Source organism: Typha angustifolia, chromosome 11, assembly GCF_048772165.1.
Source record: "Typha angustifolia cultivar Huaian chromosome 11, ASM4877216v1, whole genome shotgun sequence".
Lineage (NCBI taxonomy): Eukaryota > Viridiplantae > Streptophyta > Magnoliopsida > Poales > Typhaceae > Typha > Typha angustifolia.
The window spans coordinates 12481053-12507027 of NC_133249.1; the positions used below are offsets into that span (position 1 = coordinate 12481053).

The following is a 25975-nucleotide window of genomic DNA, read 5'->3' on the forward strand; positions in this document are numbered from 1 at the left end:
TCGAATTAATAAAGATGGTGAAATCTATATAATGGGAGCAGAAGGATAATGGAGATGATGATAATGTATAATAAATATATGATTTAAAAAGAAAAAAAGGGGAAAAGATAGTCAATCCTAAAGAAGAAAGGGGATCGACGAATGAGGAGGGAAGAGCTATCTAACGGTTAGGGTCTGAGGGAGAAAGGAGAAGATGGCCGACTTACTAGACTAGAGGGATCGGTAGTTGAGAGGGAAGGGAATGACGTCAGCTTGACGGCATCGGCCTTGGATCGACGGAGAAGATTGAGAGAGATGAGGTAGGAGACGATAGAAATATCCATATTCTTTTCTAATTTTAAAATGGTCGTCTTCCACATATTTAGAGGCTAACCAAAATTTAAAAAATTCAAATTAACCCTAATATAATGACACCAGCGCCAGGCATTCGAATATTGTTGGATTAGCATTCGAACATTATTTGTTGGGCTGTAGTCTCAAGTTTGAACATCGAGCTGTGGTCGTTCGAACGCTAAAACCCAAGATCACTTATTCTTCAACGAGACTGTGGTGTTCGAACAACAGGCTAAGACTGTTCGAATGCCAAAACCCAAGAGCACTTATTCTTTGATGGGGTTGTGGCGTTCGAATGACGTTTAGTGTCATTCGAACACCATAGCCAAAAATTGCTACTACTAAATGAAAATCATGACCATAACCTAGTTTATCCTAGCAAACCTAATGTCCCCTATGAGGTGATCCGATACTATAATACAACAAAAAAATATTCTTTTATGCACAATGAAAATTGTTGATAACTATTTTACATTCTAAATTTAAAATAAAATATTTGAGTCATTTATATGTATTTACTTAAATAATAATTTATTAGAAATATCATATTAAAACTAACTACAATGTCAATTCTAAAATAGTCAAAGTATTTTAATGGCCATACTCATAGTTTAAAAATGTAATGGCTATTATGTATTTTGAAAGGTTTTAGGAATAATTATATAAATAAACCCAAATAGATAAATAAATATATAAAAAATATTAAAATTACAACAAGAATAAAAAAAATATTGTGCAGTAAGCTTATATATTATAAATATTTTTTATAATTAAAAAGAAAAGCCGCTAAATTAGCTAAAATTTAATTAGTCATCCTAAGATTCGAAGGTCCCAAATGACCATTCTGAAGAGTAGGGATGTAAACGAGCGGAGCCTGAGCAAGCCGACTCCGGCTTCGGCTCAGCTCGAAATTACTTTCGAGCCTTATAATTTTGCTCAGGTTCGGCTTAGCTCAACTCAACTCGAGCTTGAGCTAAGCCTAACCAAGCCCGAGCAAAGCTCAAGCTTGATTAGAGAATGAGGAGGCGGTGTGGTGGCGTGGACGGTGGCATGGACGGTGGCTTGTCGATAGAGGTCGACGGAGTGGAGAAAGAAGAGAAGGCCGATGCCGAGCCCAACGTCGATTAAGGAGATTGCCAAAAGAGACCATATGAGATGGTCAATAGAGGAGGAGGAGGAGGCTGACAGAGAGGAGGTGGCGTCGTGGCGACGGCTTGCCGATGGAGACTAACAAAAAGGGAGGAGGTGGCGGTAGCTTGCCGATGGAGGCCGACGGAGAAGAGGCCGGGCGGGTGAGGGTGGGGCAAGGGTGGCCTGGTGGATGAGGGTGAGGATGAGGGTGATAGGTGAATGTGATTGTAACACCCCAAAATAATTTAAAAAAAAAATCCCGTGACGCACGCGCCGAGCACGTGCGTCACAGGCACCTGCCACCCCCCACCCCCCGCGCGTCCTCTCTTCTCCTTCTTCTTCCCTTTCCCTTGCCGTGCACACTACCCTGCTCCCACCGCCATTAAACCCCATCTTCCCCTCCTCGATCGCGCCATTTCTCCACCTCGCTACCTCTCTCCATCTCTTCTCGTGGGTTGCCGACGCCGAAGCCGCCGAGCTTGCCGACCAGCCCCCTTTTCGGTAAGCCCTCCTCCCCGTTCCCTTTTGCTTTTCCCTAATTGAGTCCTTCCTCAGCCTCGTGCTGTGCCGGACCCATGCTGTCGCCGTCCCCGCGCTGCGTCGCCGGCCTCGTGCCGCGCCGCCGTAGCCCCGCAGCCCATTAGCCTCTCCACCTTCCCTTCGTCTCCTCCCTCGGCTGGGGAATACCGAGGGAGGGTGGGTGGGTGGGTGGGAGGGGGGGTTTGTTTAACCCCCCGTGCCCCTCCCCCTTTTCTTTTGTGGGCTGCGGTCATACCGCAGCCCACTGATCCCTGGGTGGGCTGTGGTCAGACGCAGCCCACCGAGCCCCTTGGTGGGCTGCGGTCCAGACCCCAGCCCACTAGGCTTGGGTTGGGTGGGCTGCAGACCGCAGCCCACCAACCAAGCCTTTGGTGGGCTGTGGTTGGACCCAGCCCACTTCGGCCAAACTTGTGGGCTGCAGTCCAATTGCAGCCCACCTTGGCCCCTTGTCTATTAGGTTAGGTTTGAGCTTACCCTTTTGCCTCTAGCCTAGCCCATTTGGGGCCATTTGGGACCCTATAACCCTGTTTATCATTTTCACCTAAATTGATTAGCATGATCCTTAATTTCGGGATAACATAAGATTCCTAGGATACCCTTGACTCGTACCAAACATAAATGTGCTAATAAGATAATTAATTCTATTAGTTCGCTAATGACTTTACTTGCGTGAATTAATAGGATTGACACCGCGTGAGGAAGATTTTGGGATCCCGGACTAGCTGACGAGTTTTACCATACCGTGGAGACCCCCCAGGCGAGTAGAGTTATACAAATCTAGAATAACATGATACAGTAGGAAATGTCAGTATTAATGCATGCAGTTGGTACTCCCTGTTATATCTTTTGCATATGTAGTTATTTATAACCTGTTCATCATAGTATCATGAGAATGTTAATGTGTATGATAATGCTTTACATGTGTCCTGTATGGTATACCGTTGCATAGATGTATGATTGCTGTGAATATGGACTGTAATGATCATGATGACTATAACATGCTTTATACACGCATAAACACTGCACCACTTCCACCTATCATTAGTAGTCGAATTCTGACTAGGCAGTACCCCTACTCACTCAGCCCAGGGTTAAGGGCAGAGTGTATCATATATGTCTATACTATTAACGGCCTACACCTGAGGTCGGGAAGCCTGCGTGGCATTCAGGTAGTTATACTGCATAGTTAGGACTAGATTATGATGATAGAAGAACATGATTGTGAGGCGGGGATATAACTCTAGCGGTACCCGACGACGCAGGGTTAGGGCGTCTGTTGATGAGCCGAGGGCTCCCGATTCTCCCGCCGAGGGCGGTGATGATTTAAAGAGAGTGAGATATGGGCTTACGACCGGGGTCCTGAGTCTGATGGCCACAGACAACCAATCACATGTAGTGTCGCCATACACGTGTAGGTGATATTACCACTAGATGTGTATATATCCCCACTCGATGTATGTGATGATGGATGATTGTTTCGTAAGAGTATTTACCCTGTGTGGTGAATAGCTCGGTGAGCGATGATAAGTATGATTATTGTTTTGGTAGACATGAGATGACTAAACTGCTATTTTATTGCTATGCATAATATGTAAACCTATGATTGAGATGTGTACGAATAAGAGATTGTCTCAAACTTTATATCTGTGTGAACTTATCATAATATGTTTAGGAACTAGCATGTTCCAAGATAGTGATTGGTAATCCTTATCAACTGCATTGACTTAGTAAATTATGGTAAGTCATTTTAATAAGCATGTCGTTATCGTTAGCAAATATAGGCATACATTGGATATACACCTGTGATGTCATTATTTTAGATTATATGGATCCTACTCGCTGGGCTGTAAGCTCACCCCTCGTGGCGTATTATTTCAGAGCTAGGGGACGCAGGTGCGGGTAGCGAGGAGTAGTTGTATTAAGCCCCTGCGAGGGTATGATGATGACGTTGTATCTTTTTGGACTTTAACATAGTATTTTGGATGTATATTTGAAAGGCTTGTTGTGGCCTGTGGAACTTATATCCGGACTCCTTTAGTTGAGTTATTTATGGTGAAATTGTGTGGTTGTGTGCCTTGTGAAATCCTTGTACTGACAGGTCATGTGATGTACCGCGTGGAGGATTTACCCACGCGGTTTACACGTGTATCTGAAGGTTTGGGTGTTTCAGTGATGGCCTGATAGGCGAGGGTGATAAGTTAGGCAATAATGCCTATTGAGCTGAGCCTAAGCAAACCGGCTCTAGCTCAAGCTTAGCTCGATATTAATTTCGAGCCGGTTTTAGCGGCTCGAGCTTTAGCTGAGTCGGGCCTGAGCCCAAGCCGTTCGTCAAGCTTGATAGCCCTAGTGAAGAGTAATCATCTCGCAAAAATATCAAAAATCATTCTCATCATCCTAAAAAAAAAGAAACTAATTATATAAGCTATTAGGTGTTAATTTCGACCAAACCTACTTAGTCTCATTTTTTAGTCTTGATTTTTTAAAAGTAAACTTAATTAGATATAAAAAAAATAAAAAAATATTTGATTACGGAACAGGTTCAGATAAACAAAAAAAGCCTAAAAGGTTTATATTTTTTTCCCTTTTTTTTCTTTTATTAAAAGACATCCTACTTTGATAGGCAAATGCATGATTAGGCAAATTGATGAGCCTTCTTGGCTCCACCTCCACCTCTACCTGACTTTTTTGAAGTTCCCTCTGCGCCAAATATGAGATGCGCTCGCGGGTCCTCGCCCGCCTCATCGCCCGCTCCCAAACCCTTCACCACCTCCACCAAATCCACGCCCAAATCGTCACCTCCCCCGACCTCTCCCCTTCCACCTCCACCTCCCTCCTCACACGCCTCCTCTTCTCCTGCTCTTCCACCACCACCACCTCTCCCTCCTCCCTCTCCTACGCCTCCGCCCTCTTCTACCACCTCCCGTCGCCTTCCCTCTCCGCCTATAACTCCATGATCCGAATCCATTCCTCTACCTCCTCTCCCCTCAACCCCCTCTTCTTCTATGCCCAGATGCTCTCTCTCAGCATCCTCCCCGACCATCTCACCTTCCCTTTCCTCCTCAAGCACTGCTCTGTCCACTCCTACCTAACTACAGCCCGATGCCTCCATACCCATGTCTTTGAATTGGGTTTCGACGCGGATCTCTTCGTCCAAAATGCTTTGGTGTTTGTTTATGCTAACTGCGGACTTATTGATTGCGCGCGGTTGTTGTTCGATGAAATGCGTGTTAGAGATGTAGTTTCTTGGAACTCGATTTTGACTGGGAATTTGAGGTGTGGCAAGCTGGATGAAGCGATGAGCGTGTTTTCGGAGATGAAGGAGAGGAATGTTCGGACGTGGAATGCGATCATTACGGGGTTTGTTCGGGGCGGGCGGGCGAGGGAGGCACTGGGTTTGTTTTATGAGATGCAGCTTGCATCTGATGGGTATGTTAAGCCGGATAAGGTGACTGTTGCGAGTGTGGTCGCAGCTTGTGCTTCCTTGGGGGCAATGGATCAGGGGAGATGGGTGCATGGTTACTTGAAGAGGCATATGCTGGAATTTGATGTGGTTATTGGGACTGCGCTGATAGACATGTATGGGAAATGCGGATGTGTGGAGAGAGCTATTGAGGTCTTTGAGGAGTTGTCGGAGCGAGATGTTTTGGCATGGACGGCAATGATCTCCGTCTTTGCCACCCATGGTCTTGCAGAGGAGGCTTTTGGTCTTTTTGAGGAGATGGTTAGGCAAGGATTGAGGCCAAACCATGTCACTTTTGGTGCTCTTCTAAGTGCTTGTGCTCATGCTGGTCTCGTGGAAAAAGGTCGGTGGTGTTTTGATGTGATGAAACGGGTTTACTACATTGAGCCACAACAGCAGCATTTTGCTTGCATAGTTGATTTGCTAGGGCGAGCAGGGCATTTTGAAGAGGCCGAACACCTCATCAACAGCATGCCTGTGGAGCCAGACTCATTTGTTTGGGGGGCATTACTTGGTGCTTGCAGAATGCACGGGAATGTTGAAATAGGAGAGCGAGTGGCCAGTTATCTGATTGGGTTGGATCCTCTCAATCATGTGTTATATGTAATTCTTTCAGATATATATGCAAGGGCTAATAGGTTTGCAGATGTGAAAAAAATTAGATCTTATATGAAGGACCATGGAATTAAGAAAACTACACCTGGTTGCAGTATGATTGAAATTGATGGAAAAATTCTTGAGTTTTCTGCAAAAGGGATGCCTGAGGATATGATTGACCAATTGGAATGGGTTTTAAACAGTATTGTTTGTGAATTGAAGTGCACTGAGAACCTATTTAATCACCGCAAGGATGTTATGGAGAATACATTAATTGGTGGACTTGCGGAGGCATCTTAGTGCATTGGGTAATGCTGGAGTTACTTATCCTGGACTCAGTAAATCATGACATTGAATATGAGTCTTAGTTATCCAATAGGGAAGTATCTCCATTGATCTCAATCATAGACATAAAAGGTGTGAAGTTTATACTTCAGGTTATACATGTGAGAGAGTTATCATCTAACATCAACTAGTCTGCAAATGTGTGATATACTAATTACTGAATAAGATAGATCTCTTATGCTACAAGGGGAATATGATTAGATTCAGAAGGGGCTTGCAAGGGGAATATTATTAGATTCAGAAGGAGTTGATCTTTTCGAACTCTAATGTAAGCAATATGAAATGAGCACACCGTTAGATAAATTAGTTTACACATTTTTAATATTCTGGAAACGTTTAACTATTGAGTTACCTGAAGTTTTTTTTTTAATCTCTTTCAAGATTCCATATGAGTCCGTCAGTGCAATGGTTGATATTGGAAAGATCTTAAAGATCTATAGATCTACTAATGTGAAGGTGAGTGGTTTTCCTATTACTTGCAACTGGAGCTTAATTATATCCACTTATGGTGCCTCAAATATCAGAGACAATAAGTTCAAAGATTGCTTGATTTCTCCATTTTGATTTTGGTAACTGAGTTTTAAGATTAAGCGACTCAGATTTTTTTTGTAATGATGTTCTAATTGAACCAAAGTTCTTGGTATTGATGCAAACCGGGTCGTATCATAAGGATATTAGACTCGATGGATCGAGTCTATTTATCTTTTAATTAAATCATATTTATTTTTTATGTAAGCTCTTAAGATAAGTATAGTTAAATCATGTAAACCACTAAGGCAAATTCAATTAAGTCATATAAGCTACTAAGATAAGTTTAATTAAGTCATGTAAGTTTCTAAAGTAAGTTCTAGTTTAAGTAGTATAAGTCTTTAGGGTTAAGTCTGAATATGATTTATCATACTCGACATCTATATATAGAGAAGCTGAACTTTTTTATTTATTCATCCAAGCATCCAATGAAGAATTAGGAATTATGTTTTAGCCTTAGACTATCTTAGAAGTAAGAGTAAGATAATCTAAAAATATAAGTAAATTAATATAGCCATTTAATTTTTAGGAGTAGATCTAACTTAGAATCCTAATTCTATCTCCAACTCATAGCTGTCGTCACCTTAAGCAATCACTCTACCTTACGTGTCCACCACCCCTTTTGGTCGTTCGCCACTTTCCGTCGACCGCCACAACGTTGGATCTTTACCGTTCGGATCTTGTTCCACTCTTTTATTTATATCTTTTTTATCCCGACATCTAATTAGATGAATAGTTATTAGAATTTTAATTCACGAGGCTATCACTACCTTAACTTTCATAATTTTTTTACGTTCAGATTATCCAAAATTTGGCTTGTAACAGGTATTTGAATCGGAAACACTCATATAACATTGGCATCTTTAACTATCGAATTAAATGATTTTGGATTTTTATTCTTCTAAGGCATACAGTATCAATACATATGCACATGGTAATAATGTATTTTCATTTTATAGCTGCCTTTGAAATAATCTTGGAGACAATAAGTTTAAAGATTGCTTGAATTCTTCATCTCGAGTTTGGTAACGAGTTTTAAGATTAGGCAATTCAGATCTTTTTTGTAACGATGTCCCAATCAAACCAATGTTTATTCAAATCAGAAACACTCATACAACATGAGCATTTTTAACTATCGCATTAAATGATTTGGATTTTTATCATTTATTGTTCAAAGCACACAGTATCGATACTGTAGTTCCTTATACATTCAGCAATTTGGATCAAGTTAAAAATAATAAAGAATGTTGGAGGGAGGAAATACTCATTGTTCTTGTTGGACTTAACATGGAGCTTTGCTTGTTTTTAGCAGGACAGAGACTCGTGCCAGTAGCCTACAAAAACAAATAACTGCGAGTACCTTCCAAGTAGCACCCAACGAACATAGAGGTGATTACAACTAGGTGATATAAGATTTATTTAATAAATGGTTGCTCAATGATGCAATTGTTGTTTCTAATTGCTTTATCAGCATGACTCTGCCAGATTCAGTATGGCTTATTCTTTTTGCAAGATTACATTTACGTATTCCTCTGCAGTAGCTTCTATGCATGATTCTATACGTGGAATGAGTCTCTTCCAATGTGCAAGCATCTCATAAACAGTTAAAATCAATAGTTCTTTTCATATAGCTCACGTTTCCCTTTTTGATTCTGATGTAATTTCTATGTATTTCATTGCAGTTTGTTTGGATTTTCATGGCAAAGAGTTTTCAACATTAATATACATAACAACTTCGGAAAGGTCAGGAAGCTGTCAAGAAATCTGCAAATTATTGGATTTCTCAGTTCGAAGTTCATAAGCATAGGGAGATTGTTCAAGTGGTTATTTGAACATGTAGGAACTCAAATAGCGATAGATTGTACTGAGTAACTTCTCTTCCACCTCACTTATGTTGATTCTATTGCTATAAACTGTCACGACACTTTCTGTATCTTTTCACATTGTTACAGGCTGTTCATTTAACTGATGGGAGAGAAACAAGGGTTGTCTTCAACTAAACTAGGGCAAGACAGAAGAGAAATCAACTGCCTCTCTCCTTGGCTGGCCTTTCTTCTAGTCGTAGAATGGAATTGAAAGGGTTGAGTTATTTATTTTCGTAAAGCACGGCCCATTATGCTCGTTTCCTAGTTTCTATGGTTGTTTAGTTCCATATTAAAAGTTTGATGTACCAAGGGCTAGTATTAAGTGTTTCTAAACGAAGACAATAAAATTATTTGATGAGCCTGATCCGATACATTCGACTCATTAATAATATTGCTAAAATAGTTTTGATATGCTCGACTTGTTACGCCTGATTTGAGTTCGATATTTCACAGGCTAGTTGGTAGTTGGATTGAAATATTCTAGCTTGGCTCAAATCCGACTTGGCTCAAGTGATAGAATATTATTACCTATGCTAACTCACTAAGGGATAGAATATTATTGTTTCTCTCTACTATTCGGTCTATGGTGCAACGGATCCTCAATTTGCTTGGGGAAAGAATTTTGTTCTCGTGCAATCGAGCCGCTGATTGGTTGAGTTGATTAGGTTGGCAGGTTGCCCAGTCTGTAAGGTGGGGAAAGAATTCCCCCTTGCCAGAGGATTTAGATAGCCAGTGCTAAATTGACCTTGTTTCCCTTGTAACTCTTAGCTAGTCTCTAGCTCGTTAATTCAACCAAAAAAAAAAAGATCCTTGCTGCTGCTCTCATTCATTTCTTCCTATTCAAGCCAGAAGATGAATCAATAAAGACTGGCATACAGAACAATGTTAATCCTCCAGATATATTTGGGCCTTCCTCTACTTTGCCTTCTCTAGAAACAAATGTGATTGAGTTGCTAAGTTAAAGGAAACGTTAATACGAGGGTAAACCGCTCACCCCTTTTCCTCTCTTCCCCTCTCTTTTCTTTCTTCTTCTCTTTCTTTCCCTTTTTTTTTTCTTCTTTCTTCTCCTAGCCAGTAGCCTTTTCCCTTTTACCTTTTTCTTGTAGCGCCAGAGCACCGCCGGAACCACCGACCCCCTAGATCGAAGGGTCGGAACTCCCTTATCCTCTAGATAAGTTTGATTTACAATTCGTTATTTAATTAGGAATTTCCTCTAGTTTTCTCCTCCTCTCGGTCTCGCCGTGATCTGGCCGATCGATAGTCTCGTGCCTTATCGTGTTAGTTCGGTGAGCTTCCCTTCTTTGCGAGGATGCCCTTGGTGGTTTCTTTCAACGCCCTTATGGTTGGAGCAGCCGGATGGCCCCTCGCCTAGCTGTCGGCCACCTCTAGTAGCTGGGCTTCCCCTCGGCTAGCTTCTGCTTACCGAGGGGAGCATGTTGGTAGGTCGGCTAGGTTGCCGGCGGCCGGGTTTGCTGACATATTCCCCTCCCCTATACCGATTAGGTTCTTGCCTGTCAGTGGGTGGTCCCTGTCTTCCCCACCAGTTGAGTAAGCATCGTGGGTGCCTTCCTCCATCGATGGGGCATCAACTAGTCTGTCGGCCCCGGCTGCCAGCGGCGATGACCACCAGCAACTACCCTTCCTTCCTCTTTTTGGTAAAGGTAAGGAAGGAGAGAGGGGGGGTGTCTCGGACTCGAGGTTGGGTGCAGCTAGCCTAAGTGCCGTCTCAGGCTGGGTGCGGCCCAGCCCGTATGTTGGGTCGGGCTAGGTGCAGTTCAACCTAGGTTTGTTGGTGGGTTAGGTTGTGGCCTAGTAACCTTGGGGCTATGGGCCTAATTTTTGTGGGTTTGTGCTTGGCCTTGAGGCAAAGCCAATTAGTTGTATCATAATCATTTTAATTATGCTAGTCATCTTATTCTTTTATTTTTGTTAACTTGAGCCTTAATATTAATTATTGATAAAGAGTGGTTTGATTAATTTTAATAATTGCTCTTAATAGGATTTAGTTCTACGTAACGTTTAGCATGGTTGATTTGAACTTCAGTAAAATTAACTTTAGAAAATGAGTTAGTGATTTGGTTGTATCTGTATTTTTTGCTCCTACCGAAGAATTAATACAGATCATTGTAGGAAAATTATACTAAGTAGATTATCTTATGCAAATTAACTTAGTATTGCTTATATGATTTACCTAAATAATAATAATTAGTTGAACACAAAATTGAGGTAAATTATTTTAAATTACTTTTAATAACGTATTAGGCGCTAGTACAGCTATGCTAGCTCAACCTAATTAATAAATATGAGAATCCATAGATAAACCTATCCAAGCCTATAATGAAGGTTAGTAGAGTTATTTAATTAATCAATGGGAGGTATTTGTGTTTATGCTTTTTATTATTTTTCTTAGCAAGGTGGACTCTATACCCTATAAGGATGACTCCATGGCGTAGTGCCAATTAGTATTAGGAAAGCAGTTTAGGCAAGTGAAACTTCTATGATTTAGGAGTAGTGTAGAGAATGAAATAACCTATCTTATAACATTATCACATTATAGCATGTGTATGCATATATTTTCCTTACCGTTATTATTGCACGCCATGCATGGTAATTTTATTTTGTTGTTCGGTAAGATTTCATATATTATGATTTCTAATTATATTTATTGGGCATGAACATGTGTGTTAGCATGCAAAACATGATAACGATGTGTGTATTATGTTTGTTATGCTGTAAAATATCATGCAACTTATACACATGCACGACTATAAAGGGGGTGATTGCTGCGTCTCGATAGTACCTAACACCTCTCTAGCCAGGATTAGGGGCGGGGGATACTATTATATTTATATATATTAGGGCCTACACAAAACGTCTCAATCTGTTGATCATAGACAATCAGGTAGCTATTTCATCGGGCGATGAGCGATTTACTATTGATTGACGAGAGTCATACTCTTTAGAGTATTTAAGATAGAGATAGAGAAGGGTAGGATGACGTAGACCTAACAGTACTAGATGATATAGGGTAAGGACGTTCGTGAGTGACGACGGCTCATGATTTTCGCATAGTGATGCGATGGTGTGGAGCCGAGGGCTCGAATGGTAGTATTGATGTGTGACATTAACCTATGTGATGGGTTTACAATTGAGATCCTTAGTCTGCGATTGTAGACATTTGGTCATGTAGTTCACCGGGTGATGGGCTAGCGATTCTATCGGTAAGGTCTACCCTCCCTTGGGGGATGTGTGTGGTCGAGTGTAAATGATGATGTGGCCTACATGCATAGCTCTATATGAGCCCATGTTACAGACTTGATAATTTGAGATGATGATTATTATGTGGTGAAGTGTTGTCTTGGCCTATGGGCGGAGCTCAGTGTGAGCTCGAGTTTGAGGACTTGATAGTTGATAGTCTGGATGATGTATAGTAAATTATTGATTGCTAATGAATATGCGCATCGGATGAGCGTGACGAGTATGTGGTACTGATACATTCTATTTGATCATGATGCATATATTCATATTTACTTATTGTTATATTTTTCATCGCACTACTTTTAGACTATAACAGTGAATATTTGTTGGGCTTTATGCTTACCACCATTTGGTGAAATTATTTTCAGATTAGTAAATAACCCCCAGGCTCGTAAAGGATCTCGTGATCAAAGACCAGCCTTTAGTCTTCTAATTCTTATTTTTATTCTATTTATGTAAATTAAGTTAGATGGTTTGTAACTCTTACGTGAGTTTTGATTTATATTTTTATGGATATATATTTTGGGCTTATTGTGGCCTTGGTGTTATAGACTTTTTTACTTGTTTTATTTATGAAAATATAGATTTTTATTTGTATATTATATTAAAATATTAATCAGTAAATTACGTAATCACGTTGGTTCTACCTACGTAAGAAGCACAAGTTTGATAGCGAATGTTAACTTAACACCGTTCAATTACTATTTCAGTAGCCAATAGTCAAAGGTAGTCATCATTATTCATTACAATCAACCAACTATGACTAAAACGATTTAGGTACTTCTGCAAACTAAAAATAAACAATCAAGTGGAAATTAGCGGATGTCATGCGTCATGAGAGCTGGAAGGTTGACGGACATCAGGTCTAATGAAATCCAAATATATGAGGTGACAATACTCCACCCCACCATATTAAATACAGCATTAACAAACTGCAGTATTAGCGTCCTTTGTGGTGTTTATAATAGAGATATTAGACTAGCAGACCAGCTGAGTTCTACTAGCAATAAAGATTATGAGTTTAATTTTCTTATACGTACGATAGGATTGATATGTGACGAATTTTTTTATTAAAGCACTATAGACGTCTGATGTAAACTTATCCTGACTCGTTCTAGTATGATTGACTAAGCAATCCAACTTTATATATTCAACAGGATTAGTATATTTTTTTAAATAGCCTAGATGCTCATGTGATCCGAGCCTAATTGAATCATCTTAAAAGGGAATATTGGGTTCGTTGTATCGAACCGTCTATCTAGATTTTTTTTTTTTTTTTTAAGGAATTCCTAGTTTTGACCTCAAGCATTTGAACGGATGAGTCGTTTGAATGCCGTCACTCGAATGGCTTCATGATGCTGTAGCCTAAGAGCACCATTTTATAGTGCTTCATCAACTTGTTTAAACGTTCGATGAGCCGTTTGAATGCCTGACACAATCTTAGTCTAAACAAGGTTATTTTATATGTTTATTTAGTTTAGGATTAGCCTCTACATATGCAGAGAACAACCTAATCTAGGGAATCATTGATAAATATTGCATTTGTCTCTTCTTCCACCTCTCATCTCTTTCGATCTCCTTCCTCTTGTTCTCTAAAGCTAAGGTTATCGTCCTTCTCCCTCCTTCAACTATTATACTAACCTTGTCTATTAGATTTGGCTGCTTCTTCTCTTCCTCTTGCCCACCGAATTTGTTACGAATCCGCTTGATCCGATCCGTAATAGTTTTAAACTAGATTGAGGACGTGACTTTCAAAAGAAGCCGAATAATCTAACTGTTGGATCTTCCTGAAATTTGGATGTTGTTGTTCTTATAAAGAGCTTTCAAATAAATTCAAGATCGTAGGGTTTGAATGGCTAGATCTTAAGATATGAGCCAAACAGTGGTCAAAAGTTAGATAAACCCTAGTTTGTTAGCCCCTTCAATGGTTAGATTGTGTTACGGACCAGATCTGGAATGATCTATCTATTGGATGATTATGAAACTTTAGGTGGAGGTAGCCTCATGAGTTAGGGTTCTAATGGCTCTAGTTTCACCTAAATCGGAGGTCGGGATGAAAATTAAAAATAAAATAGTAGAGATACGTCAGGGAGGGCAGAACAGTAATATCCGACGTTGTGGCGGTCGTCGGAGGGTGGTGGACGGCCGTGTAGTAGGGTGGCTGCTGGTGGTAGGAGGTGACTAGGGTTTGGATGCTTGAAGGGGATCTACGGTTATGATCTACTCCTATGAAGATAAAGACAATCTAACGACTAATGTAAAAAAAGATAAGGGCGAGAATAATAACTGGCTAAACTCAGATTTCTCCCAATTCAATTCCATCTAATTATCAATACATGTCCACTCCTATTTATAGAAGTAAAAATCCATAGCGGATCGTATCCACATACGGATTATCTGATTTATTTGAAATTCAAACAACAAGATAAAACTAGCTAACTAACTAAATTAGTCTTCTTTATCTTTCTCGGATTAATCCTTTGTTTCATCATCAATAGATTCCGAATCTGGAGAAGTCGTAAATACCAAGGTTGTAGATCTGAAGGTTGGTGATCTTATCCCGTTGGTTTGATATTATTTGGACATTGTAAAATATTCTATGAACCCAATGTTGCGAGTAGAGTCAATATCGACCGAGTCGTGAATCCATCATCAAACCACCCATCATCTTCATCCTAATCACACCCATAGATCGAACACCATATCAAAGGCACATGATCTATTAAAAAATAATTAAATAAAGCAATTTATATTCAACATTCTATATTTTCACGTAATTATGATTTATACCTTATATTTTAATATTTATAAATCATACCTTGCATTTTCACAAATTATTAGTAGAAATCTCCTAGTTTAGATTAACGCTAACACTATTAGAGCAGATGGCATAAAAATATTAATAAATATTGTTGTGCAAATCTACCAAATGGGTGAAGGAAGCGGAAGCAAGACCTTCACCCCCAAATATCTCAAATGGGAATAGTGAAAGAGAACACAATGCAAAGCTTGAAAAAAACTCCAATAAGGATGTTAATGGTGTTAGAAAAGCCCTAAGCAAGTTCTAATCACGGATTAACACCCTAATATATGCAAGCACCAACAAAGACAACAATGGAGACAATAGAGAGAGAGAGACAAGATTTACGTGGTTCGGCGATGTGCCTACGTCCACGGGCGGAGCAATCTTCTTTACTATGCAAATCCCTCACTTACAAAGAGTTTAACAACTCTAATCACTCTCAATACAATGATGGCTCAACCCTCATTAATATTCTTCCAACTACCAACCCTAAAAAACCCACTTTAGTATTTATAGTCAGGTTCAGATTTGGGGATTTTCAGAGTCGCGTTCGAACTCCCTCGGGGCACGTTCGAACGCACCCAATGTTAATACAGCAAAACTCAAGGGGCGTTCGAACGCGGGAGGGGGCCGTTCGAATGCCTGCAGAAACAGCTGCTCTTGGGTTGGTCCGCGTTTGAACGCGGCTGGGGCCGTTCGAATACCTGCAGAAAGTCTGCTCTTGGGTTGGCTCGCGTTCGAACGCAGCTGGGACCGTTCGAACGCCTGCTTAACAGACTGCTCTCTGTCTGAGCCCGCGTTCGAACGCTCTCAGGGCGCGTTCGAACACGCGGCACAGAAATGCTGAATTTTTTGCTGAAACTGAATTTGAGCCAATTTTTAACAAATATTAATTCCATCAAGATCAATTTGTTTGTCCATCAAAAATACTTACTTCGTCTAGAGGATGATAATGGACAAACATTATCGCCGGCGAGGAACTACGACAGAAAGGCAGCAAGGGATCCACTATGAACGCATTCTACAAATCGAGATGGGAATTTTTAGGTGAGGAGATAGGAGGTAATTAAGAATGGGTAAGAACATTTTGGTAATGTCTTTAGTAACTTAACTTAAGAGTCTGGTTATGTGTAGTTCACTAAGATATATTATAGAAAACAGTGCGATTTATAAATAAATAAAAATATAGGATAGTAAATGCAAATTCAATGAGTAGTCCTACGTGGCAGAGAAAACTATTATAATAGAAAGAAAGGTGATAGTAATCAGCAAGGGTAAAAATTGTAATCCAAAATTAGGCATTAGTTATTAATTATGCCAATAGTCTATATTACAAATCTGCCACACAGTCCCATAGCTACAAATCCTGATGCTCTTCATCAATGGGATACCTATGGATGCAATCCATCCATGGCCCTTTCTTCTTCGTCTTCTTCTCCTTCCTCCCTTCTTCCTCCCCGTCTATCTCACCCACACACTCCCATATCAACGTGTTACACTTGGGCCCACTTCCCATCCCCAGCTGCCAAACCCTATCCCCCTTCCTCACCCTCCCCTTCGCCTCCAAGTACCCCAACTGGTACCACATCGACGCCGACGACTGGTTCCCGAACCGGTGGAACGTCATCAGCGCCGCCTCCATCTCCTTCTCCCCCAGCCCTAACCCTTTTCCTATTTTCTTTATTATCGGCTTCCCCGACGACGGGAGGCAGTAGTGCTTTATCACGGCGGAGAAGTCCGGCACGAACTCTATCCTCTTTGCCTTTTTTGTTACGTGCAAGAGTACGTAACGTAGCTTCTCGCGCCACGGGAGTATCGACGGGCCGAGGGCGACGACGTGCAAGCGGATCGATTCGGCGGCGACTCGCAGGAGGTCGCGCTCGATGGAGAACCCGGTGATGCCTTCGTCGTCCTCCTCCCTCGACGCCGACTTGTACGCGCGGTCGTCGTAGGCGAACTGGGTCCTCATTAGCTTCACTAATTTATACTTAGGGTTGGGGTTTCCCTTCTTGGGTCTGTTGGTAAGTAGCACCGCGGAGCAACCCATGCGAAAGAAGCAGTTGAGCACCAGCTTTCTTGGATCCTTCCCGTTGTACCACCCGGTGGATACGATCTCGGTGCTTATGACGACGGCGTAGGAGGAGTTGCCGAGCTTTAGGAGGCTCCTCGCCACGTCGACGCCTACGACCCCAGCCGCGCAGCCCATGCCGGAGAGGTTGAAGCTCTTGACGTCGCTTCGCATGGCGTAGCGGTTGACCACAATGGAGGAGAGGGAAGGAGAAGGGCAGAAGCCACTGCAGTTGACTACGAGGATATCAATATCCAAAGGCGAGACGTTGGTCTTGGCAAAGAGGTCGTCCAAAGTCGGGAAGAAGAGCATGTGGGCTTCTTGGACGGAGTCATGAAAGGTAGCCGACGGAGGGATGTAGTGGAGAGAAGGGGGGAAGTAGGTCTCGTTGCCCATCCCGGAGGAGGTGATGACTCTCTTCATAAAGGCGACGCTATCGGAGTCGAAGCAGTTGATGAGGGAGAGGTGCTCCAATAAGCCCGGGATGGGGACTCGAAGCCTAGGTTGGGGTTTGAGGCAGGAGAAGTCTAAGAGGTGGGTTTGGGTAGTTTTCGGAGTAAGGAAGTGGCGGAGGAGGAGGGATAGGAGGAGAGGGAAGAGGTGGTAGGTGGGGTTGAGCCTGTAGATAAAGATGTAGGTTTCGATGGAGAGAGAGAGGAAGAGGGAGAGGAGGGAGAGGAGATGGAGGAGAGAGGAGAGGAGATGTTCTCGGTGAGCGTTTTCCATTTGAGATCGAATAGGAGGAGGTGGAGGTGGAGGAGGAGGATTGAGTTACTACATGCAGATGAAGTTTGTGGATGGATGCTTGTTTGTTTATAATGGGAAGGGGAAGAGGTAGTTGTCTCTTATTAAGTCTTAACTATCCCTATGCAGGGCTCCACTGCGACTGTTCGTATGCCAGATAGGGAAAAATGCTGACTAGTTGATGAAAACTTCTATCCTTTCTTTATCTTTCATTGGGACAAATTAACTATGAAGTTCAGGAAGTTACTTATCCATTATTAGCTTGGCCAAAACTTGCAGTGCTATTTTCCAACTAAATCCTTGTTTTGTTTAAAATTATGTCTTAAGAATGCTAAGTGATGTAGCTCTGCCTTTAAAATCATACAAAATACCCTACTTTGGGTTGTTGTGTTTAAATATATATATATATTTTTTAAAAAAAAGTCTCAACGACTTTCTCATAATAGCTTCACATTTCCCACATTATTTCCTCCTGGAAAGTAATTTATTTGAAATATAATATAATGCATCTCATTATTTATTGCAGTTCTATGTGACGATATATCCAGTGGGGTTATTAGATTTCCAATGGTGAAAGTTACAGTCAATGGCGTGACAGAAGCCGTTCTTAGTTGACTCCTGGGATCCGTTGATCATTGCATCCAACGGCATCGGCTCATGTGCGGCTTGCTCAAGATGAGCCCAGCCGATTCATCGGCTTGAGCCGGTGTCTGCATGGCTCATAACGGGTAGCAATTCCCAGACGGCATCTGCGTTATAGATGAGGTAGTTGGATTTTGACGAATTGATGGTGGTGGTTGGGTGCGGACGGCTGCGCGTCTCTCTGAGTGTGACTACCAGCATTAAAAAATAATAATAATAATAATAATTAATCTAAAACTATGACTTTTAAATAAAATCATTTATTATATACAATTTATGATTTGAAATCCACTTTACTATTTTTTTCCTAGAAAAAAATCAAATCATTTTTTTGATAAAAAGTATTCATTTAACACCTTATAATAAGTTACAGTTATATAAAATCCAATATAAATATTATAGTGGTATTTTTACGACTGCCACTGAAAAAAACTTAATAATGATGAAGTCTATAAAATGCCACTATATTTCTCGTCATCTGTCACTAATTAAAACACCACTGTAGCAGTATTCTTCTTAGAGTGATATGATATTAGTTTATAGTGCAATTGAAGTCACCTAACAAACACTCGTTATATATATATATATATATATATATATATATATATATATATATATATATATATATATATATATATATAGACACGTGTGGAGTTAATTGGATCCACTTAAAATGATGTGATGCAAAACTAACAGTATATCTGGCATGCCTGTGAAAACCATGCACATACACCTGGATGGTAACTCTTTACTAGTTTCTTCTTTTTGAGATGAGATGATCATGATATTTATTATCATTGTTGTTGTTGTTGGTTGGTTCTTTACACCTGGATGGTAATTCTTTACTAGTTTCTTCCTTTTGAGATGAGATGATCATGATAGTTATTATCATAGTTATTATCATAGTTATTATCATAGTTATTATCATTGTTAATACGTAGAACAACTATAAATTTAGAGTTATTGTCTTCTTATATTAGACGATATGCTGTATTATATATTCACAAACCAATTCGGCAGCATTGTGTGGCACTTGTACTCTCTCTTTCATTCTTTTTGGAAAAGAAGTCAATATATATATATATATATATATATAAGGCTTAGTTCACTCCAAAGTTTGCTATCAATATGCTAAGATAAAAGGACAAATTATAATTATATATATACTTCATATGATTTCAATTCACACTTTCTTGTCGTTCACCAAGTTATAACAGTTAAATTTATCATCCATTTTTAAGCTCCCCCCTACAATTATTGGCATCAATTTTTTCAGCCATAACTAAGTTGCTAAATAACTACACCACCCTTACCATTATCAAATTAGACTATATATATATATATATATATATATATATATATATATATATATATATTTATAGAGGTAATTAAATACTTTATATCCCCTTAATAATGATTAAGTACTTAAGCTTAAATATAATCAGATAAGTTAAGATCAGACCAAACTAGAGAGGTATGAACTGTAATTCATTACAAGAAAACACATTAGATTGGTGGGGTTTTCCCATTTCACACACTGCATCTATGCTTCTTGCAGTTTACACCTGATCTTTGATTATTTTTAATTCAACCTTTATATAACTGCAGGGAAAAAAAAAAAAACTTTTCCCTATGTGATTTTATGTCGCACTTTACTATATTGCAAGAGTTGAATTAAAAACAGAATTTTTTTTGCATGTATATCCTTTCGAAGTTCCTTACTTACTTGTGTAAGCGAATAATAATACAAATATTTTTATTTTTTATAATTAAATTGATAAAATTTTAATAGTTTATTAGATTTGAGAGGCATCTATATATATATAAAAAAAGAAATTTGCATATAACACATTATCGGTTAATGAAATTACGTTTATAATTATATTTTTACTATTTACAAATCAAGCTTCATAATTTAGTAAATATATACAGAAAATATGTGGGTTAAGTTATTAGATTTGTTGGTTAAACTTAATCAAATATATGAGTTAAGTTAACTATACTACCCGTGTAAAATGAGAAAAGAAATGGACTATTAATTATGATATTATAAGAAGCATGATCCTATCCATTGCTTTGAAAGTTGAAACAAAATGACAACCTCCTTAGTAGATAGATCAAAAGCTCCCCCTTTCCAAGAAATCCTTTCCCTAGCCGTAATAAATTAATGTATTCCTAATTGATAAGTAAACTACTAATCACTCGGCATGAATTTAGTAAAAAGTTATATTGCCTGACGGTTAATATATATATATATATATATACTTTCTATTGAAAGGATTGTAGACCATCACAGAACTCTCTGCAAATCTTCCAGACCAATCCTGAGAGAGAATAAAATGTAGGAGAGGGTATGATACATTCATATATTACTAAATTCGAAGTGCTCAGTTCATTTCATGATAAAAGGAAATAGTTTCAAAATACAACATTTACTATTACATATGTTTTTTAACATTATAATTACCATAAAAAATTTTGAGTTCTTTTGAAAATGTCATTCTAAACAAAACTAAATACGAGCAAATCTGAATTTAGATGAGAAAAGAACAACTAAAATGGTTCAAAAACTGTCTAAAATTATTAGTTTCATAGTACAAGAAAAGAAAATCACTGACAAATATTTTTAACACTGTCTATTTTAATGATAATAAATAATTTAGTAATATATATCTAACATGTTTGTGTGTGTTAATTTCAGCTGCCTGCAATTAGACATATTCTATGAATCTATTGCAGCCTTTTTCTTGCTACTGTTTGAGAAATGGACCCGCCAGTTCATCAATCATTGACTGTTCTAGAACCGATAAACCGACATTGCATTCAATAGTATTTAGAATTACTACTAAAAAAATATACAAAGAAAGTATTGGGCCACGCTGGTTCTCCATAATAATTATGTCTGGGATCCTTAAGCCAATTTTGCTCATGGAAGTCTTGGAATGTCCTCCTCTTTGGCAAGAAGCAGCATAGTCCGCCATTTATGGTTGTCCAGGAGGGGAGTAATGGAGATGTTTTGCACAGTGATGCCAGGCTCATGCAGTACTCAATCGGATATATTGGAGGCTGTAGCTGTGAGTATTATAAACTCTCACCTTAGTTTACGTATATGTTACACTAGTAGGGAGAATAATGTTAGATTTGCCCTCCTTACACTAGTAGTTTTTATCATAGGACGTACAATCATGCCAAATAGTCAATGAGTTTAAGTTTATTTTTTTGTGTGTGTGTGTTCTTTGTCTCAAATTTATGCACGGAAATAGCTCAATCAACTATTCTAGATTGCGATGCGTATCAACCACCTAACTTAGAACTTATGAGAGGGGGATAAAATAATTAGTCTGATGATTGAGTCTGGCCAAAGTGATAAAAAGTAGAGCATCTACAGTACGTAACCTGACATGCAATTATTAAGATCTCGTTAGATGCGTAGGGATTACAACTTGCTTGATTTCTGAGTTCGTTTTAATCATTGTGACGTTGGAGTTGGCATTAATTTATTATGTTTTTAATTCTCATTTAGCTTGATTTCGAAAGAAAGAGAGAGAGAGAGGTGGAGAGAATTATTGAAGTCTTGACCATTTTGGTTATGCTATATATCAAGCAACTATTGCAAACATATCTGTAAGACTATGACTTCTGGTCTATATAGATGTCACGTAAGTGATAGTAGATTTGTTATTGCTAACTAGATGAGCAATTTTTATTAACCTCGTAGTAAAATAGATATCGATGTAAAAGCAATTTATTTGTCTATTTATATACATTTCTATTTTATTATTTATGTGTACTTAAAATTGTTCATAGAGAATTTTTTTTAAATACAATTACTAATTAACCCATATAAATTTTTGTATAAATGTCAAAATTATCTTAGGTGGTATTCTCATGGACTAATTGCCACTTAGTTCTATAAATAAGTTTAGATCTTACTTACTTTGGTATAATGTTTGATAAGCAAACTTAAAATAGTCAAAAACTCACTTATCCTTTCCTAAATCGGTAATGCAGAGATTCGAGGTTAAGCTTTTAACTAGATTAGCTGACATAAATTTTTTTTATCTTAAATTAGGCTAAGATAATTTGGTATTTCATTTTGAGCTATGCTAAAAATATATTTATTATTTGTGATATGATGTGACGTGAAAAAGAAAAAAAAATATTTATTTTAGAGGGAAATTGATGATACATAAATTTGATTTACAAAAATATATTTTTCATGTCGAAACGGTGGTCATTATTATAATATGTGAATATTATATGATATCTTATAATATACAAATATTATGAATATTATGATAGTACAATATATGAATATTATAATAAGTATTTGCTACCTTAAGTGCATATTTGAAAAGATTTATTGGCTTATATGATGTCTATAATAGTTATTTATGAACTTAAGTGTATTATATTTAAAATGATTTACTGACTTATATGATATCTATAATAATCATTATCATGCTTAAGTATATATATGAAAAGAGAGAGGCTCATTTGAATATGATTTGACACGATCCCCAGTGAGTACGGAGAGAGAGGATAGGAGAGAGAAGATATTCGAATGGATATGATTTGATATATCTATATAACATGACATATTTTATAATATAAAATATAAATATTTTAAAAAAGAGAAGAGACTAGCAAGACTATCAAAAGTAAAATTAGAATCAATTTGAAAGAATATTAAATTTTATATATTATTGTTTATTTAAGGACAAAATATAATTAAGAGAAAAAAAATTAATTTAGTATTTAATTACTGAACTTGATTAGGAGTCCTGACCAAGTTCAAAGACTTTCCTGAACTCAAAACAAATAAGACCAAGCTTCTAAATGGACTTATGAGTAGGATAGCTACCGGAGGAAGAAGTGTGACTAAGGATATGTTTCAATATTGCAACTCCCTCGTGTTGTATGAAACCCTCATGTATTTCAATCTAAATACTTAAACATATTATTATGATATGGACTAAAGTGCAACAATAAACTTTTTCTAATAATATTTTATCAATATAAATAGTTGAATTTAAAGATTCTTAGATAAAATTGTAGAAGATGTATGAACTTTTTAATGCATGTAAAATAATACTGATTAGATTTCAGATGAAAATTTTTATATAAAGCATTACTATATGACAAGCAGAGTTTTGGGTTCAAATCTTAAACTAGAGCATAGAAGAATTCCTCGTATAGAGAAATTGGTATATATATATCATGATCTAAATCAGTTATCATGATTTCAATGCTAGTGATCATATGTTTGATGGCCTACTTAAACGTGTGAGGTTTGACATGAGAAAGATATAACTAGAGCAATAGCATGGTGAACAGAAGATAGACAATCATATCAGAGATAAAGATACACCATAAAGAAGACATCAAGTTAAGGATTTTATAGCCTTTCACACCACAAGGATATATATAACATAAAAAATAACCATGCCTAGCATGATATCAATTTGAAATTATTTTGTGTACTTGTGGAAGCATAACATAAACACCCAAATACTGCAAACAAGTATAAGATAGTTTGGAGGAAAAAAAAAAGGTTATAAGGTATGTAGTTGTGAGAGTGCAGTCACCCAAAAAATGAAGATAAATGTTATCTTAGAAGTGAAGAGTGCATGCAATGTTGAGAATATACTAGTGTTGGCATTCAAAACTATTTTTTAGTTTGGGGTGTTGAGGCAGCTCAGCTCTGTTGATGAATCTCTTCTTTTCATCAAAGAAATCTCGCATATTAAATTCATAGCCATTATCACTGTGCACTTGTTTGATACTCAAATTAAATTTAGTATAAATAAGTATACAAAATGATTAAAGAATAGAAAACGACCGTCCACAGTGGTTGGAAAATTTTAAAAGCCATCATGGGAAGCAATAGAAAACGACCACAAAATGTCAACATGATTTAAAACATACTAGAAAAAGTCAACAATCAAAGGGCAAACAAATATAATCATGGGAGCAATCGAAATAGTAGAATTAGAATGCGTCAACAAGTCCAGACAAAGAGAGTGAAGGATGGCAAGACGGCAATGCCAGATGTTTGGAGATGTAGAGACTTTTTTACTCATCCCAATTATCCTCCATGTCGAAAGGTCTTAAATGAAGCAGTGGTCAAGTAAAAATATGAGACGACATGAAATACAAAGATACCATATAGAAAGAAAAAAGAGAATTTGATAGGCATATAGTGCCTATGTGGTCGAATAGATGCAGATTCACCATTAGGATTTAGTGACAATACTGACAAATACCATATAAATTTCGTGGTTATCCTCCAGGCTACCACACCAAAGGTTATTCCCTTATGATGATCCTCCACAACTTTCAATTACCCAAGAGCAATTTCAACAACTTAATGCTCTCTCTCAGGTCCCGGCTAATCATGCATGTAGTATTTCATCACCACAACCATAGCCTACGCGTATACCTTCTTCTTCTTCTTCTTCTTCTTCTTCTTCTTCTTCTTCTTCTTCTTCTTCTTCTTCTTTTGATATAAATTTCGATGTCACTAATCATATGGTCGGTGTTGGATAAAATCTGGATCAATTTCTATACAAAATCTAGAATATAGATTAAAATAAGAAATCATACATGTATGGTTCATCTTTGTTCACTTTCTAACCTATAGATAGATGATTAGGTAAGTCTTCCTTTCCTACTCCGGTTCAATCGACGACTTTCAACGAGGCAAAAATATTAGGTTATAGAGTGGTGAGGAGACCTAGGCTTTATATTGATAGAGATAATAAAATTATAGTTTACACCATACATTTTCACTATTTATAAATTAAGCCATATGATTTAGTAAATATATATTAAAAAAAACCTACCGTTAGATAAATTAGTTAAACTTAACCAAATCTCTAAGTTAAATTAATTATACTAAAAAATTATGAAAATATTCTCAACTAAGTCATACTAAGGACATTTTAGTTATTTTATAAATAAGGGTATTTTAGTTATTTAGAAATAAAATATATTTACTTAACGGAATATTCTCACACTGTTAGTTCAAATATAACATATGGTATTTTTTTTATACATATTTACTAAGTCATAGAACTCGATTTATAAATAGTAAAAATATAGACCGTAAATCATAATTATATTATAAAGTAGGGTAATGTATACAAAGAGAATATATATAATAAATCAATGGGCTCACCCGTTATGAGCTTGCATTGAACCCAATAAGATTTATACCGAGCCGCCCAACCACATCATAGAATAATAAGTGCTCAAAAATCATTTTTGTTCAGCTCAAATTTACAAATTTATATTTAAATCAATTAATATAAAAACACAAATTTATGAAATTATAACAGTCCGTCTATCACTTCAACTCTTCAAGCGAATGTAAAATGATTGCAGGAAAGAGTGAAAATACTCAGGAAAACATGGAAGAAGAAGCGCTTGGGGAAAAAAAAATGAGATAGAAATTATATTGTATTTAACTATAAGCTTTACATGACATATTTATATACAGACAAGTATGATCGTTATGAGAGCATTGATATCAGTAATAAATATCTAAACAAGGAGTAGAACACTTAATTGGGATCTTGATTAGTAGGATATATTAAGGCATAAACAATTTGCTTAGGAATCTTACCATATATTCCAATCCTAACATTTTTGTTTGAAAT

General features: G+C 37.8%; 2 protein-coding genes across 5 annotated transcripts; one reads left to right on the forward strand and one right to left on the reverse strand.

Annotated features, from left to right (window-relative positions):
• Positions 1–4645: 4645 nt before the first annotated feature.
• On the forward strand, positions 4646–9170 carry LOC140770310 (pentatricopeptide repeat-containing protein At5g66520-like). Of its 4 annotated transcripts, none has more exons than XM_073111444.1 (5): positions 4646–6674; positions 6788–6862; positions 8247–8323; positions 8617–8802; positions 8887–9170. In XM_073111444.1, exon 1 carries the CDS (start codon positions 4718–4720, stop codon positions 6359–6361), a length of 1644 nt encoding a protein of 547 aa, XP_072967545.1. In that variant the 5' UTR covers positions 4646–4717; the 3' UTR covers positions 6362–6674; positions 6788–6862; positions 8247–8323; positions 8617–8802; positions 8887–9170. The 4 variants fall into 4 exon arrangements, with proteins under 4 accessions (XP_072967545.1, XP_072967543.1, XP_072967542.1 ...); XM_073111442.1 differs by having other exon boundaries at positions 8617–8770; XM_073111441.1 differs by having other exon boundaries at positions 8244–8323; positions 8617–9170.
• A 6924-nt stretch (positions 9171–16094) lies between these two features.
• On the reverse strand, positions 16095–17718 carry LOC140770926 (3-ketoacyl-CoA synthase 7-like). Its single transcript, XM_073112258.1, has one exon. It carries the CDS (start codon positions 17652–17654, stop codon positions 16218–16220), a length of 1437 nt encoding a protein of 478 aa, XP_072968359.1. The 5' UTR covers positions 17655–17718; the 3' UTR covers positions 16095–16217.
• Between the last annotated feature and the right edge of the window lie 8257 nt (positions 17719–25975).

Coding starts and splice junctions, on each gene's coding strand:
- LOC140770310 (XM_073111441.1), top strand. CDS start 4,718: ATGCGCTCGCGGGTCCTCGCCCGCCTCATCGCCCGCTCCCAAACCCTT.
- LOC140770926 (XM_073112258.1), bottom strand. CDS start 17,654: ATGGAAAACGCTCACCGAGAACATCTCCTCTCCTCTCTCCTCCATCTC.